At 36.7% G+C, this 17,845-nt stretch overlaps 1 protein-coding gene across 11 annotated transcripts in view; it reads left to right on the forward strand.

Annotated features, from left to right (window-relative positions):
- Positions 1-17,845, forward strand: part of SOX6 (SRY-box transcription factor 6) — a 369,092-nt gene that overhangs the window by 127,873 nt on the left and 223,374 nt on the right. For all 11 annotated transcript variants that reach the window (XM_079307926.1, XM_079307922.1, XM_079307919.1 and 8 more), the window contains one exon: positions 13,316-13,559. In XM_079307926.1, coding sequence (XP_079164052.1) covers positions 13,320-13,559 — 240 coding nt within the window. In that variant the 5' untranslated portion in view covers positions 13,316-13,319. Of the gene's footprint in view, positions 1-13,315; positions 13,560-17,845 lie in introns of those variants that run through there.

Genomic DNA, 17,845 nt, shown 5'->3' on the forward strand with positions numbered 1-17,845 from the left:
AATTTAAGTGCTTTTGGGAAGCATTAAATATAGTGCAAGGGATAATATATTTTGTTTGATGTTTTGCCTCTTGTTTGAGCAAAATCAAAAGCAATGTATAGAGCACACAAGTGAGTTGACAGTTCCCATCCCACAAGTTGTGCCTATTGGTTAAAAATATATGTTTCTTTTTTATTTTATTATCCAGTTTGTATTTTTTTGAACTGGCTTTTCATCCCCAGCCTCTTTCTGAACTTGTACTTAGCGTGGTGTTCATCCTGGTGTGGGAGCTTTCAGTTTCATATCACTTTGATCAGCCCTTGCCAGTGCAGAAGTGCAGTCAGGTTTTGTAGGAATTCACTACTCAGTGTCAACAAACATTTCTCCCAGCATTTACTGGCTGATTTAAGTAAACTGTAACTTGTGACATGGTATAGTAAATTGCTAATGACAAAGCCACAGAAATAAATGCAACTCTGCACGTCTATTCATTGAAATAAATGATTGCAAGGAAAGATTTCTTTGTCTGCTAGTGAGAAGAGAGTTGTTTGGTTGTGAACATATTAAGAGCCTGACTTGAGATTCATCTTTTGCTGCAAATTATGCCTTTCACAGGGACCTGGGAAGGGCTGTTAGTCCAGTCCTGTGTACTTTTGATTTTCTTTGTTTCCTTGGGTTAATTCATTAAACTCCATGTCTCAGTTTCTTTTGTAAAAGCAAGAGTGCTGAGAGAGTTGCTTAGTAAAGGTGAAGATATTTTGAGATTTCTGGAACTTGAGAACTTGTGTTGATTGCCAAATATTAGACTGCTTCATTACCTTCTATGAAAAAACAACCAGGGTACAGTCTCAGAGTAAGAGAGCCTCTTTGTAGAAGTGCCTTCTCTTGGAGATTGATTCTCTGCTGAAAAGATGAGAGGGCTCACTCCAAACCTACCTCCTTCTAGGGTGGCCCTCTCCCTCACTGTGAGCTCCAGTTTCTGCCCAGGTAGGGCTTTTCCCTGCTTGAATCAGCTTCCAAAACCTCAATGGCCAAAAAAGATATAGCAGAAAGAAACTGAAAGTGTCTTTGCTGTTTCCCTTTTCACACTTCATTTTTGCCTGCCCAAATGTGTGCCTCCTGATGGGCACCTGCCCTGGTCCTGTCACCTCAGCCCTGCTCTGCATGGTGCTAATGCCATGGGGAGGCTGCCAGAGTAGTTGTGTGCTGGGGACTGAAGTGACCTCAAATAATTAGTGAAGAGTTTGTGCCTGCTGTGCTGGGGGTCTTATGTATTTGGATGACTCCCATCTCTTTCGTGACCTTGCTCCACAGGAGCTGCTGGACTGCAGAGCTTTGCCAAGTAGCAGCCTAGGAATTAATGTTCAAATTAAAACATAAATTATTTTTGTTGCAGTAGTTTGTGTTTGATTCCTCCACAAATTATGATCCACTGTAAGCTCTTATGCTAGTCGGAGAAGTAATTTTTTTGGTTTTTTTTTTTTTTGAAAGTGCTTGTCTGTGTAAGTGAAGAGATCTTGTTATTTTGAATCAGTTCAAGAGGAACACACTTTAAAAATACTGAGAGCAATGGATACAGTCTGCTACTATTCCTAATCTACCTTACTATTTTTTGCATTTGCCTGCGATGAGTATTTGGAGGAATATTATCGTGTCATATGATTCCTACTAATGCTGGTAGTCAGTTTTTCACGGAAAACGCAGAAATTCCATACTGCAGAAAGACCCAACATAAATTTTCAATGCCAAGAAAAGTTGGTAAGGATATATCTTTAGATGAATAAATAGGATTGAGTTAACCTCAGTACAACTGCTCTGATTTAGTGTCTGAGGATCCGACCCATTCTCAAAAGTCTGTAAGGTTTCTGTGTCTATGTCATAATTCCTAGATTAAAAGATACATTTCTTTTCACTTCTATATTTATTTGGGTTATGAACAGGCAATGGACTGTCCTGTTTATGGTTGGTGGTAGTGAGGATAGCTGTACCAACTAAACCTGTCTGCTAATCTGTATATCTGTAACATATGTATCATCCTCTGTATGGCACTGGTTTTGAAATTGTTAACAGAGCTCTCAAGAAATGTCCATGAGAAAATGAAACTGTTCAAATCTGGGTTTAGAAGTAACAGTCTGCACATATTACACACTGTTTACTTGTCTATTATAAATTATTACCAATAAACACAAGTGGGAAACAGTAACAAAATATAGCCCTGAGGGGAAAAAAACCAAAAAAACAAAAAAACAGTTTGAGAAGACAAGACTTCCTCACAAAGGCAGATCGTATGTTTTATCCTTAATATATAGGAAAAAATAGGTCAGAGATGAAAACCACAATAAGGCACTGTATATTTCAAAGGTAAACATACTGCATCACAAGCTGTAAAAGAATATCTCAGCATTTTAGCTAAAATCTCTTGAGGGGAATCTAACTGGATATGCAGGCTAATGGTAAAAATATTTAAAATCACTGATAACATTTTAAGTCTGCATTTTAGACCTTTGGTCTTTTTGCTTTTTAATTATTTGGAAGCAACTTGCAATCTGAGCTTTTGGTTTGTGTGCTGGCTTGTGTTTTCTTTTATAATCTGATAGTTGTTTGCCATTATGTTCTTTGACATATTTAAAATTACTGACACTGGACTTTGAGCACTCAGAAATGTGGAGCAATTCAGAGCCTGGGCACTCTTCACCTTTACCCTTCTGGTTGATTTTGATATGCAGGTTTCCTTCTTGTCAGAGAGCAGATGCTGCGTTCTATATCCTCCCATGAAAGTGGGATAGTCGAAGGTTCTCAGTTATTGCAGATTATTTTTTTTAACAATTTTGTGGTGCATTACAGAACGGAAAGCAAAAGACAGGGAGAGTTTGTAGATTGCTTTGCAATTGATGCACTTTCAGAGTGCTGCATGCAGGGACTGCTGCTGCTTGATCTCTCCAAGCTGAATAGTGAAGTGGTGTAAGTTTCACCTGTGACGATTACTTTTTAATGTTCTCTGATTCTTTTTAGTGCCTAGTCCAGACACCCTAGTGAATTCCTTAAAAAATACAAAACTTTCTTTGGGAATCTGGTTAGTATTAAGCAATTTATTTTTTTAACTAAATAACAGTCAAAATATGTGATGTTAAGTATGTAATGCTAAGACTTTGAATAGCAATGTCTTATTATTTCAAGCTTTTTTTAAAGGCAGTTAAAATTGGTAGATATTTCACCTGTGGAGCTTGTGAAAGGATAGGAGGTTCAAAGTCTCAATAAATTGAACTTTAAATTGTTTGCGCTTAATAGCAGCTGATTACCTTAATTAATAGAAGAGAATTTTTATTTGAATTCTCAGAGAGTTGCAATTATTTTTTTCTTCATATTTTTGTAGTGAAGGTAATTAAATTAGAAAGAAAAAGGTCCCATGCTGTTGCACAGCCCAAGCAGTAGAGAGTTTGGGGAAGAAAGATGTTATCACACTTGTTCTTGGCCACATTGCCCATCAAATAAGGGTATTCCTCAAATATTTCCTGGGTAGATTTAGCTAGGCATGTAATCTTTTTCTTAACAGAAAGCCTCTTCAAACTACCCTCTCCTTTCTCCTGGTAGTAGCTGCAGCTCACTGGCAAATGAGGTGGTTCCTGCAGGGTCTGTAAATGCATTTTAGGTTCCCATTGTGTGCACAGGTAATGATCACATTGTGTAGACCTCAGTTCAAAACAAAGCAATATTGTGCACAATGCTGCCTTCTAAAAGCCTGTTGGCAAGGACCTTGAACAAAAATCAGAACTTCCCAAAGTTGGAGAAAAATGGGCATTGTGTCTAGTTATGTTTTATCTGACCAAAATACTTGGGCTTTTAAAATAGTTTGGGGTTTTTGCTACCTTCCTTTCTTCCTCTGTTCCCACTGGTGCTGTGTTGTGTGACTCAGTGTAGTTGCACAAGAGCAGCCACCAAAGGCTGGGAGCATGCTGCAGTTGGAAAATCCAGCTTTTCTGTGTTGCACCTGAGCTCCTGTGGACACAACATGAGTTCCTGGTTGGATATGTGGAGCTGCATCTTATCCTCTTCTGAAAGGCTAACAATGTGTTTAAGTAGTCCTTGTACCTGCTTGATCCAAAGGGTTAGGATTATATCTGGCTCTGGTTCAGCTGTACAGGGTGGGAAAAAAAGCCATTCCTTACTGCCATTCCTTAATAGTCCTTCATAGAAAAGCTGATGTCAAAGACTGAGTCTTGGCTTTGCACAGTTTGCTCCTTTCTCTTCTAACTTTCCCACAGCTGGTGAAACTTTGAAGAGTATGTGAAGGTGATGTGCATTTGCATTAAGAAATGTACAGGAACTGCGTGTGTGTATTAGTAGTGAACAGAATATCAACACAGAAAAGATAATCTGTAATATCAGTCTACAGAGCAAATTTTTCAAGAAGGGTTTAAGTTCAGTTTCTTTTCTGTGAACAAGATGATAACAGTTTTCCATGTATATATCCTACCTAGGACACTCTTTTGTAGTTTATAGGATGCCCAGAGCTACTGTAGATATAAAACAATTTCTAGTTATTAGATCTCTGCATCACCAAAATGCAAATTTCACTCCTGAATATGTAGGCCACTTGCTGAATAACCTCAAGAAATATATGGTGAAAATGCTATTTTTCATGTATTCAGATTACCTCCTTCAAAGGTTTTCCTCAGTTTTTAATATCCTGAAAGTCCCAGTTCTGAGGCAGACTGCAGTTCAAACTTCATTTTCAGTTCTTAGAGTGAAGTCATTTAAATAAACAAATAAAAGTGGCACGTCATGTGTAGCTTGTGCCAAAGTACGCCGTGTGCCAGTTAGAATTATTTTTATGAAACCTCACATATATGAGTTTATAATAACAACAATGCAGATATATATGCTCCTCCCTAGCAGCAAGTCTGCTGACCCTTGCAGTACTTTAAATGTGCACAAGTAAAATCCCAGCACAGTTCTGACCTGTGTTTATTTTTAGTGCTTCATGAATCACCTCCTTTAGCTGTTTTTCCTATTTTTAAAATAAATCTTATTGCTGAATAACACTAAGATATTTGATAGTGAAAATAAAATCTCTCATCTGAATCTGGTTTTTTTTCTTTTGGGTTTTTTTTTTTTTTTTTTTTTGTGTGTGTGAACAGCCAGATGGAAGTATTTACCCTTTGGAGAATTTTAGAGCTGATATTTTTGTTAGTTTTGTTTCTTCCTGGTAATAGTGTTGGCACTTTGCTGATCTCAAGTTGTGTATTATTACAATGGAAGGTGACAATTTGATTGTCTTCAGTTGGAGAAACAAGTAATTTTATATTCACTGAGCTGTCAGGTAACAGTACCTCACTATACTAAGAGCTCCTGGCAATGTGGTTTGGCACCTATATTTAAGTGCTTTGATGCTTGCATAACCTCTACTGAATCAGAAATGTTTTGCCTGCTAGAAATGTTTTTAAGCTTGTAGTGTAAGGTTTTTATTAAAAGGACAAATCTGTGACTGAGCTGCAGAGCCATTGTTTTGTGTTACATGGAGGTACTAATTTGGTGCTTTAGTGCAACAGGCTACAGGTGAGCCTGAAACTGATACTTCATTTCTCTGTCTGCTGAGCTGTCTGGTTTGACGTAGAGCTGAGAACCAAAAATATGGAAAGGAGGGAGTAGGAAATGGGAGGAGGGGAGAGAAGTCTGGCTGTATTGATATTTCTGTTCTGAATTGCAGAGAGATGGCATGTGACCTTTCACACCTTAGGATTGAAAATTAACTGTTTAACTCATTACATGGAATCTTAGGCAACTCTGAAAAATATACTATAGGAGGGAAATAATATAAGAATACTGTATTTTACCATTGGAGCAATGCTTCTCCAGTTGGGGCATTGAAAGGATTTAATGACCCTTTCAGGAACTTATACCCACCAGGTCTAAGTGTGATCAGGAAGATCTTTAGTTGTTAGAACAGCTTCTTAACTGGCTTTGTAAGGGGAAAAAAAAGTATTTTTGTCTTCTGTGTGAAGTCTCAAAGTTGAAACATGCTAAATAAGTTTTTCCAAGTATTTTTAGGCATCCTTTATCAAAACCATTTATATAATCACCCAGATAAACAATTAAGTCATTCTGATCCATAAAAATATGCGAATTGTTGCTTATTTATAGAAAATACTGTTTTAAAATTTTATTGTTAAGGATTGCTTTTATTTATATTGTATATTCTCTTACTTGCTGCCTAGAAAAACAAATCCTAATAAGTTGCTGATGGATAAATTCTTGGCACGCTCACTCTTGTTCCCATAATTATTGGTAAAGATAGCTGGAAGTCAGTACTGCCTTTTTTTCCTTTTTTTTTTTTTTTTTTTTTTTTTTTCCAACAGTAAGAAATTGGATATCCAGAGACACATGGCTCAGTCATAGGACTTTAAAGGCAGACATCACTGAGAAGCTAATACCAACCAATTAAACAGAGGTGGATACGTGATGTAACATTATCAGGAGAAACAATTCATGAGTCAAAGCATTCCAGGGCATATGAGCTCCAGTCCAAAGAACAGTCTCAAGCTGTTTAAATAAAGTGACAGCAATATTGTCAGCTAAATATAAACTATAGAAAACATTAACTACAGTGACTGAAGATGAGCACATCCCAGGTGCTAAATGACTATTCTTTCACTGCTCTTTTACTGCATTCAATGTGGGTTCATTCACCTTCGGCATTTTCAGTGGAAGCTTCTGGTAGTGGATAAAGAGAATGGAGTATTTAGCCTGCTAAAAAGATAGGTTGTAATTTTGACATATATGAGTCCAAACAGATACTGGATTTTCACTGAAAAAGTCCAGAGGGGTTGTGAGGCTGTTTTGCTGCATCCATTTTGATGTTTTCAACAACTAGGTGAACAGACCAGAGCTCATTCCCTAACCCTAGTAGCTCACCGTGGCTGCATGGCTGGGAAGGTCACTCTAATGGGTGAACATAAGAAAATGACATTCCAAAAAGTTCCAAAGGGCTGGATTTTCCCCCCACTTTTTTTTTTTCCTTTCTTTTTTTTTTTTTTTTTTTTTTTCAAATGAGAAGAAATACCATGAAAGTTGTTCCCAACCCTATGAGCTTTGAGGAAGTCTAAATCTGAAGTCAAACTTTGTGATTTGGATTCGTATCTATTAGCAGAAGTGTAATTTGCCTGGATTGGAAAAATAAATGCAAGAATAGCTGAGTGTGTATCTTGGAAGCCGTGGGTGTATTGCTTAGCTTGATGCTTATTTCAGCCAGAGATTTGGGTGCTCAGTTAACATTATAGCTGTCATTTCTTGAATCACATTTGCTTCCACTCCCCCTCCCGCCCTTTTATTTCCAAGGTGGTTCCTGCGATTACCATAAACCCTCTAATCTTGCAATGCTGTTTATGATCTATATGTAACTAATTCATGTAGAATTCCTGCAAAATGAAGCCAAGGAAGAGCTTGAGGGAGTTGAGTTGATTGGCCTGAGGCCTTGCTGTGACTCAGAGCCAGGAACAGAAACAGATTCTCTCCCATTGCAGCCCTCTCGAGCTATTCGGGCTTTGTGCACAGGGATTTATGTGGGGTGTGGGGCTCCAAGAGAACAAAATCTTTTACTAACTGTTCAATTGTGTTCCTAATTCTCCTTGCAAAGTGAGGAGAGATCTCATAATTTTAGGAAATAGCTGTTTATTCTGAAATGGCATAAAGATTACAGCATTGGCTTTACAGTGAGTTACGTTACTGGGTTCTGCCTACACAATGTTGTTTTACAGGGCAGAACTGCAAACTATTTTGGCTATTGCTAAAGCACATTCGTTTTTCTTTAAGTCTATGTGAATTGTAATGTATCTAATGTACCCCAAAGCTAACTGATGATTTGTAAGGGAGGGTCCTGTAACCATATTTAATATTGTGTGAGGAGTATGCACATTTTAAAATGTGGGAAGGGAGAAGATACTATGGCTGAGTTTTTTTTTTTTTTTCTTTTTTTCTTACTTATGAACACCAGGTTAGAATAAAATTTTTGAAGGAAATACTTAAAAGGTTATGAGTACTTCTAAAAATGCTTTCTTTTAATTTATTTAGTTCTGGAGTCACCAAAGCACTTAGACGTGTGCTTAACTTTTTGAAACCAAGTAGTCCAATTTGAAATTAGTGGACTGCTTGCATACTTACAGTTAATCATGCACTTAAGTACTTTAATCTGGCACTTTGGGGAAAAGGAATGGAGACTGTTCATAAAAGCTCTGTAAGCGAATATATTTCTAATCTAATCTGATTCCAATCTACTGTGGGAGCTGTAGACCTGGGTTATGTCTCTGCTGCAGTCACTAAAGCAGGATGAATTAGCCCATCTGAGCACCACGCTACTGTAGTTGGAGAGCTATCAGAAGCAAGCTTGTTTAAAATTAGTTTGGATATCTGAGCATTACAAAGCAGTCATTTATGTGGCTGCAGTGTAGACATGCCTTTAGGTTTATGAATGCTTTGTGAGGGTGGAGCAGAGCAGAAGCAGGAGTCCCTGGCCAACTACAAGTCTGCTTTGTCATATATCTCATTGTTATTGCTCAGTTTATATGTTTTTGGAACAGTGTCTGTGCAGTTGCATTGTTGTTATCTGTAGTTATGCTTCGTGGCTTACTTCTGAAATGTTTGGCAGCTGAAACTCCATGTCTTGCCTTAATTTCTACTGTAACAATCATTTGAGCAGTCAACAGGGTTGGAATATTTCTCAGGCTTTGGAAACCTTTCATGTCAGGACTATCAGCTAATTGTTTTGCAAGAGAGGATATGAATTTTTTGAAGAAATTGAGATGATAGAAAAATCTTAGACAAAAAAAAAGGTATTAATATTTGCATTTAGAAAGGTGTAACACTGGATGTAGGAAAAAAGGAAAACCTGTGTTTTGTGAATCTGACTGGCAGTCTTCTTTAGAGCAGAATGAATTTCTTCTGTGGTTTAAAATAAAAAATCAGGTCATATCTACAGCAATCTAAGCTGTTTGGAACAGTGTGTTTTTATAGGTAAAAAAACCTTTAGCAATTCAATTTTAGCTTTACTACCTCATTATTGAGGCTGTCTGAAGTTGGGGTCCAATCCCTAAGATTTGCTGATGTTTTTGTGAATGATCACATTTTGTTTGTGTCTCAAATTCAAAATGAGGTAGAATTTATTCTAGTGTTGGAAAATAAGGATCAAGATTTTTTTAAATTCTCAAACTTGAGTAGGTGATAGGACTTCAGTTAATTAGGGCCTTTTTCAACCTTTTTTCATACCCATTAGATATATTTTCCACCTTTAGTGATTGCTGTGTTCAGCTAATCTGTCAATTTAACCAAAGCAACAATTTCACAATGTAGTTTTCTTTCTGATTGTGTGCTGTGTAATCAATATACTGATATAATGTGAGTGTAATTTCCTCTCTTATTTTATCTCCACTGCACAGTATTATAAATAAACAGCTAAAAAAGAAAAAAGAAAGAAAAGCACCAAACAAATCTGTTGCATCTTCTTTTAAGATTGTACCACTGTAGACACTTGTTCTAGTAAAGTAGAATTGGACCCACTTGATTGCATTTAAATTTTTCATGCTTCAGCAGTTTGTCTGGGAGCACAGTAAAGAAAACCCCCCCGAGCGAGGATAGTTTAGAATAATAGAACTTGATTTTGTGTATTATAGCGGCACCATTTGCGCTGCTGTAGTTAGGGTTGTGTCAGCACTTCCATTATAAACCCCTGTTTGCAGGGGTTATAACTAGGGAGATATTTTTTTATCAGAAACTTTCTTTTTTTTTAATTTTTAAAATTTTTTTTTTAAATCATTCCAGTAAGTTTAATTGATAATAGCAGAATAAAAAAAATTATAATGGAAATTAGTAAATTTCTGATACCTTTTATGAGCCGTATTTTTTACGAATATTGATTTATTTTTTCCCCCCTCTCAGCAGAGATTTTAGCAAATTCATTTTGAATATTTTAAACATAAAATTGGGAAGTTGTTATGGCTTAAAATTTGACTGCTATTCATGCTCATATTTTAACATTGAAATATTTTAACACAACATGCTACTCTGGGGCTTAATTTTATCATAAACATAAACTACTCAATTGGGCCAGAGTCTTCTCCACTGGAATTGAATGAGACCTTGGAGTTATTGACTGAACTCTGCCTTTTGACCTGATGGAATCATGTGTTCAGAATTCTCCCAAATTCCTGGATAACACTCATCTACAGGGTTTAAATTTGCTCTGCTTTCCTGATTGCAAACCCTGGCATAACTGGACGCTCTGAGAAGCCATGTACAAAAGAAGTATGTAGTATATTCATTAATGATTGTACTGGGAAAAGAATGTGGAGGGCTTAATCTAACAGGCCCCTACACATCTGTCCCTTTAAACCCCATGTTTTAAATACAACAACCAAAGATTTACTGTTAAATCTAGTTGTTTTAACAAAGCTTTGGAGAAAATAGAAGTGAAACACACCCCTAAAAATTATGCCACAAGAAGAGCAAGTGCCTGGGGGGGCCTGTCTGAGCTTGTCCTCCCTTCCAAGGTTCCAAGACTATAGGTGACTGACTAAAGTGCAGCTTGGAAGGTGTCTGTCCATTATGCAGCAGTAGGGAAAAGTGCTAGGTGGAGCTAGGAAGTGCTTGAACCCTACCCTTGGTCTGTTCTCTTACTCCAGGACAGAAAAAAAGTTGCTGGGCATGGCTTGAGGTTATTAGTCAATGGGACTTTTTATAATTTTATTTTTAGCGTTAATGAAGTCCCTTTTCTCTATGTAATCAACTTAACAGCGCTTGAATGGACATTTTTATTGAATTGTGTTTAAAATGTCATGAATAAGAGGGAAGTATATTAGTGTACATGTCAAGGAAAAAATGCTTCCCCTGTAGTACATTACCAGTAGATAGCTTTGCTGAATGGTCACTTGAGGAAACACCAAAAGCCTGTTTATGAAATAGAGGTGAAGCTTTTCTAGACTAATTATATTCAGCATGTAATTTCTAAACTTCAGTCTGAATTTTGATTTTCAATTAACATTCCCAATTTGAAGATAATTTTCTATTTAATGTAATTGCAGGAAATAATTTATTGGCTGATTAAGACTGAGGGCCCAGCCTTCCTTAAGAAAACAGTCCCTAACAAACCAGCCTTTAAAGCCAACTCGTAGCTTTGGACAGATTCAGCCTATTTTTGCAGCTGCAGAGTTGTGTTTAATTAGGATTGTGCAGTATTATTCATTGGTGCAGTTTGTAGTTGAAATTATTCTTAAGAGACATTTTCATTTCTAGTTTTGTGTCATGATTAATTTATGGTGAAGAAACAGCCATAGCTCTAGCTTTACACAGCAGCTCGTTCAGTATGAAACAGGAATGAGATCTGTTGAGAAGGTGAAAGAAAGGAAAAACCTTTATTGTGACTTTCAGTTTTCGTGTCGGGTTTTCAAATTACGCAAAGCACGACTTATATTTTCACGTGAGTGATTACATTAACGTGACTACTTTAATGAGAAAAGGGAAAGCAACCCTTTAATTTTATCTTGGATCATAGCAATTATGAGCCAGAACCTTTTGAAGTACACACGATAATGCCGGTTGCTGAACTCTTGGCATGTTCTCTGTAGCATCAACACAAATTCTTTAGCATAGGAAGAATGCAACGCACGGTTTAAATTCCTCAGTTCTGCTTATTGGCAACGCTCATGTTAGACTCCCACTTACACTGAGGCTTCCCTAAAGAAAACACGGACCTTTTTTCCCTCACCAGTATCGAGTTTAGGAGGCAGGATTATCTCTATTTACAGAATAGTTATTCTAAATAGGTATCAGTGTTTTAATATGTTTCAGAGCACTTCAAAGCTTGTAATACTTTCATATTGAACTGTACATAATTAGATTAGTTGATCCTATATTAATTTTTTTTTCACTGTAGGATACTAAATCTGAACTCCCTCATTAATTGTGAGAAATTTAGCATTAGCTGTTAAATCCTATGTGAAACACAGGCTGCTACATAAAAACTACTGTTTAAATTGGAATTAACTTAATTATTTTTCTTTGCACTTGATATTTCCTTCACTGTAATATTCATGAAAGCATGTGACAGATTTGTAAATTTAACTGTTAGTCTCAGATTTCCAGACCCTTTAATCAGTATTTATTTGTCTGTAGAAACAGTACTAGCAAGTTAATGATTTGCTAATTTGAAAAATGCTCATGTGGTTTCCTATGTTAACTGATTTGTGCATTTTTAAAGAAATGGTATGAAATCAATTATTGTTAAAAAGCAATTAAGGTGAAGATCTTATTCCTTAGTTTCCCAGCAATTTCAGTGTCAAGGATATTCTAAAGTTACTAAGACCTGGGAAAATAACTAATATATTTTAGCTGTCCCATTTCAGGTTTATTAACGATTGTTTTAACAGTTGCAGTTAATCTTACTAGATATTTTAAATGACGGTGTTTTCAGATTTTGAGTTGAAGTCAGTAATATTTTCATCTAAGTGCAGAAACTGTGGCGAAAGCTGTGTTTGCATATGAGATGGTAGTAAGGCCATTATTAGGAAAAGGCATTTAACATAAATCAATGCATTTAGTCATTGCACTTTTAAGTAATTTAAAGTATTTTGTTGAGCTATATCCTGTACTTCATGCCTAATATGAAAGGAAACATAGTTTTTTTCGATTTTTAGTTGGAACTGTAAAATGTTACTAAGGTATTATCCATCCATTTAATAAACCTTTAGGGTTTAGAACACTTTTCACATGAGCTCCTCAAAACACTTTCTGAAAGGTAAAACCAGGCAAAATTTTAAACAGTTTAAAAGCAGTACAGCTTTAAACAAACAGCAAAAGGACCCATTTAGCAGAATTTGGAATCGATTTAAAATTTATTCTCATATATGTAGAAAGCATCTTCTGCTTGCAATGAATGAGGTCAGGTAAGCATGATGAGCTCTCTCCTTTAAACGTCTGATTGTTAGCTTCAGGTTGCTCATGAGAGTAAAAGTTTAAAAATTGAACTCATACATATCAGCATGAAAGTGCCAATAAAATCACTATGTTCTTATGGCTGGAGAAAATTATATTGTTTGACAAGTCTAATTGAATAGAATGATGTCATATAGCTTAACCCTGACCTTATCTTGGCATCAAGGAATACTTTTCCTCAGTGTTTTGGATCCAGATCCCCAAGCCTTGTGCTTTTTAGAGCACTTCTGTTGACTACCCGTGGTTAATTTGTTACTGGTCTAGGCAGGTGTGATGCACTTAGAGGATGGTTTTGAGCTTGATTTTTTTTGTCACTGATACCAATGTTTTCATTTTGTCTCCTTCTCTTGTTTCGTAGAAGAATGTCTTCCAAGCAGGCTACCTCTCCATTTGCATGTGCAGCTGATGGAGAGGAAACAATGACCCAGGATTTAGCATCACGAGACAAGGAGGAGGGCAACAGTGATCAGCACACGGCCTCTCATCTGCCTCTACACAATGTAATGCACAACAAACCTCACTCCGAGGAGCTTCCGACCCTGGTCACCACCATCCAGCAGGATCCCGAGTGGGATGGAGTAATCTCAGCCCAACACAGAATGGTGAGTTGCACCATCCTCACAGGGGCTTCCCAAATTTAGGGTTGTAAGAGGTTGTTCACGCCCATTTGGAAAGAGACGTGCTCAGGTGTAAAGCTTTTTAAATGTTAAAGCGTCGGCAGTAGATCAACATCATATGGTGTAATTGTAAATTACAATTGTATAATTTACTTAAGTATACAGGTCTATTTGAATGAGGTCATTTGATGAGTTCACCTTCTGAAAGGAAATGCATCTGTTTATCACGTTTTCATTCATACCTTGATTTATGTCATAACCTTTCTAGCTCGTATATTCAGGCATTAATTTCTGACAGGAGGATGTAGCTCACAACTGTTTGTCATCTGCAAAGTGTTGTGTTGAAGGAAGAAACTTTAATGTATTTTTTTTTTTACTCGTCTCTCAGGAACAGGACCTGCCAAATCTAGAATATTATATCTTTACACAGCAACAAAGAAACTGGCATTTTAGGTGACACAAACATCCTACTGTACCTATAGGATGTCACAACTTTTTGTAGAGGGGAAAGGTGTTCATAAGCAGCTAATCACCACTTAGTATACAGGTTGGAAATGATCAAAATTATTATCCCTATTCTCTTCAATAGCCTAGATATAATTATTTAGTGGTTATAACTCTGTCTCTGAATCCTCAAAATTCTGCAATAAATGGGCAGGCTGAATGGGCAGAGCATCTTAGTTAATTTATTTTCTTTGCATGTGTTCCTCAGAAACAGAAATAAGGTAAGTGGAGCAGCCAGGTGTTCTGTAAATTTATAACATCATAATTCTAGACTCTCTGGAATGTGATTTTCAAAAACCTTAAATTTAGACAGTTGGCTTAAAAGAATAATCTGCCTTTTCAAGAAGTTTCTTCTCTATTTCTATTAAATGTCTATGAGTAGATTTTTTTTATCCAATCTTTTTTTTTCTGATACAAATGAGCAGATTTTAATAATGTTAAGCATAATTGCAGCTTTTTTTTTAGCACCCCTAGCAATAAAGGATTCATGTCAAATTTGACTAGGTATAATAATTCTAATACATTGATCAACAGAGATATCACAGTTCTTTGTGCCTATTATGATGCCCAGAGTTAATTTAGTAATAGCATTGCAATAAGATATATTTTTTAAATATAGTGTTGGTTTTTTTTTTTTTTCCTGAAATCAAATTGATTCAGAAGATCAAACCAAACCAGAAAAATGCTATCTAATCTGTAATGCACAATTTAACCCAGTGCAGAACTTTCCATTAGGCCTAAAGTATTCCTAGATATTTGTGTGACTGTCATGAAGAAGGCAAAATTTCCACTGCAAAATCACTTTTAAAAAAATGATTATAGCTTAGCAATTTGGAAAGGTAGATTGTAAGTTCTATATATGGCTTATATTCAGAATTTTGGATAGAGAGTCACTCTTTTGACCAAGTTATGCAACAAGCACATTAGAATAATTTTAACTTGTGTTATCAGGAGGACAAGCTGCATGCAGAGTAGAAAGGACTGATCCAGTTTGTTGATGGAAAAAGTTAATCTGTGAATTCATCAGCTACTTCTCCATTCATTCAGAGAGGCAGGTGCACTCTTGGAATTTTGATAGTGGGACACCAATACCATCAACAAAATTACTCTGTGTCCTAGAGAGAAAGAAACTGCTGGATTCCAGCATTCCCTCTTTTTTTTTTTTTTTTTTTTTTTTTTTGGGTCAGCGTGTTCCTTGGACCTGGAGTGCTGCTCTGAAGGGGTTTGCAGTCCCAGGGACAGAGAGCAATCTCTGCTTCCTTTCCTAATGCTGCCCTGTCATGTCAACACCCTCTGTACCTCTGGACAGGCACGAATCTGTGCACAGCCTATCATGTTTCAGAACAGGTGCATAAACTTTGCTTGAGGGACTTAGCACTCTGGTTTTCCTATCTCCTTTTTCCAGTAAATATTCCATTATATATGTAGATGAATGTCCTGAAAATCATTAGCAGTTTCCACAAGTCCCTAGGCTTATATCTGGTGGTGGATATATGTCAACCTTATTTCAAAACCTCTCAGCTAAACCAAAAGGATTTTTTTTTTTCTTCCCAGCTCAGAGCTGGGTATAATTTACAAGGCTTGGCTACCAGTGAAGACTGAAATTCTAATACATGTTTTTTGGTTGCAATTAAAAGAGCTCTAAAATGTGCAAGTGTCTTTACAGTTAGGTGACTTAGATGGCTTGTGAGATCACAACAGTGAAGTGGGGAAATTTTTTTTTCTGCTTGAGGGACTGCCATTTAAGTACCTTGCTTGATTTTTAGTGATATTTTTTTCCTCATTTAAATATGTTCTTTATGAACAAACATTTAAGCCTTGATTCATTGCAGAAAGTTTCTCTGAAGTTTCTGAGTCAAGCAGGCATTTATATTGCTAAGAAAGAATTTAGAGAGGCCTGCAACTATCCTGATGAAAACATGTTCATACTCCTTAGAGGGAGGATAGACATTTCTTTCCAGAGACAGATTCCAGAAGGTGGGTTGGGCAATTCTGAGATAGGTGCTGTGGCTGTGGCCACTTTTTTACCTAATAAACCTGAATTCCCAGAAGGTAAGCACTTTCTGACCTTTCCCAGACGGATCCTTTAGAAGCAGGTTTGAAGAAGCACCTGTTCATAGCATTTACTTTCAAAGTAAAGACAGTAGTGCTGTCATTAAAATGCATCAATAATGTGTGTTGTCTGGTTAAAAGATAGTAAATTCAAAGAATGCTGTGTCGACATATGGGGAGGAAAAATTTCTCTTTTATCTGGTATCTAATTAAGGGCACAATCCTGCATCCTTTCTGTCCTTAAAACTACTAAGGAGTTCACTGGAATTTGAAAGAGCACACAGTATGCATCATAATTTGCTACAAGGGCTGTACATATCTCAGGTTTAGAAAAGATACTGCAGGAGGGCCATTTTAATGAAAAAAATTGCTTTTTTACCCAACATTTATGGTACGCAGCACTTTCTGTAATGTAAGATACCTTTAAACTACATTGTTCATTATCAGAAAAAAACCACACTGGCTAAAAATGTTTTCAAACTTTCACTCCCTTTTGATATCGGGCATTGCTTTCCACTGAGTCCTTTGTGTATTCTGAATGTCTGGAAGCCAAAATATTTTGTTTTAACTCCCACTCTATAGTATTTCCCAGCTGTGTACTTATATGGTGTAATAAAAGGATTTAACAAATGGGAAATAGCAGCTGCATTTGGAAATTCCCTTTGTGCTCCCTTTTCATTTGACAGATTCAGCAATGTGTAACAACTGTAACGTCAGACCTGTAATGACTTATACTGCCAGTATCATTTCACCAGCCAATTTGATGTTACAGTGGGGGGAAGATAAAGCAACCCAAAGATTTCTGTAAATTCATATTACTGAGCTGAAAAGATTATACTTATGTTTCTGACTGTAACTTAGTATAAAAATACCTGGATGGGTATGGATACTTACTGCTGATTGGTAGCCCTACTAAAAAATAAAATCTATTTCAGGCTAAGGCAGTATCTATTTGTTGTGGTAAGTGTAGGGAAAAGGGAAAAGTGGTGCTTTGTCCAGTGAGAAGCAGGCAAGAAAATAAGCAAATTTTTAAATTGCATCCAAAATCTATCTCTGTTAAGGCAACAGATGAGTGGGAAAGGCCAAAAATACTTAATTTTGCTAAATTTAATAGTAATTGAATTGTTGTATCCCAGTAATATATTTATTGGTCAGTACGTAAAGAAATGGAAAATATTAAGATGTGTTTGTTCACTGGATAACCAGGAATAGCCCCCATCCTCATACAGAGTCCCACACAGCCCATGAGGTAAATTACAAAGATTGTAAAAAAATTTTTGCTCTGAAGTATCAGGAGAAAGCAGGACCAACAAGAAAGTGCAAATTTAGTTGGAGAAATGACTATCTTCTTTGAGGAATTGGGTGGTGTATTCCCATACTATTAAGGCTGGATTTGGAATTAATGAAAAATAAATTTTAGTAGCTTTAATCTAAAGAAATCTGGATCCTTTCTCCAAAATACACAATTTCTCATCTGTTCCCAACAGCAAAAAGCCCACAGAGAGGAAAGTTCTCTCCCCATCCCAATCCTGTGTAACACACAGGGGTTGTGAGGAACTCATGGGCACCGTGGCCATCACTTGTAGATGGCCGTGTGTCATTGTGATGATCACTGCACCCTTTTCTTTTCCCACTGCTGTTTCCCCCCCTCACAACCCCAGCTGGCAGTGTGTGTCAGTGAGACAGGGTGTGCATGCACTGAATGAGGGCAGGCA

Source organism: Erithacus rubecula (assembly GCF_903797595.1).
Source record: "Erithacus rubecula genome assembly, chromosome: 6".
NCBI classification, from domain to species: domain Eukaryota; kingdom Metazoa; phylum Chordata; class Aves; order Passeriformes; family Muscicapidae; genus Erithacus; species Erithacus rubecula.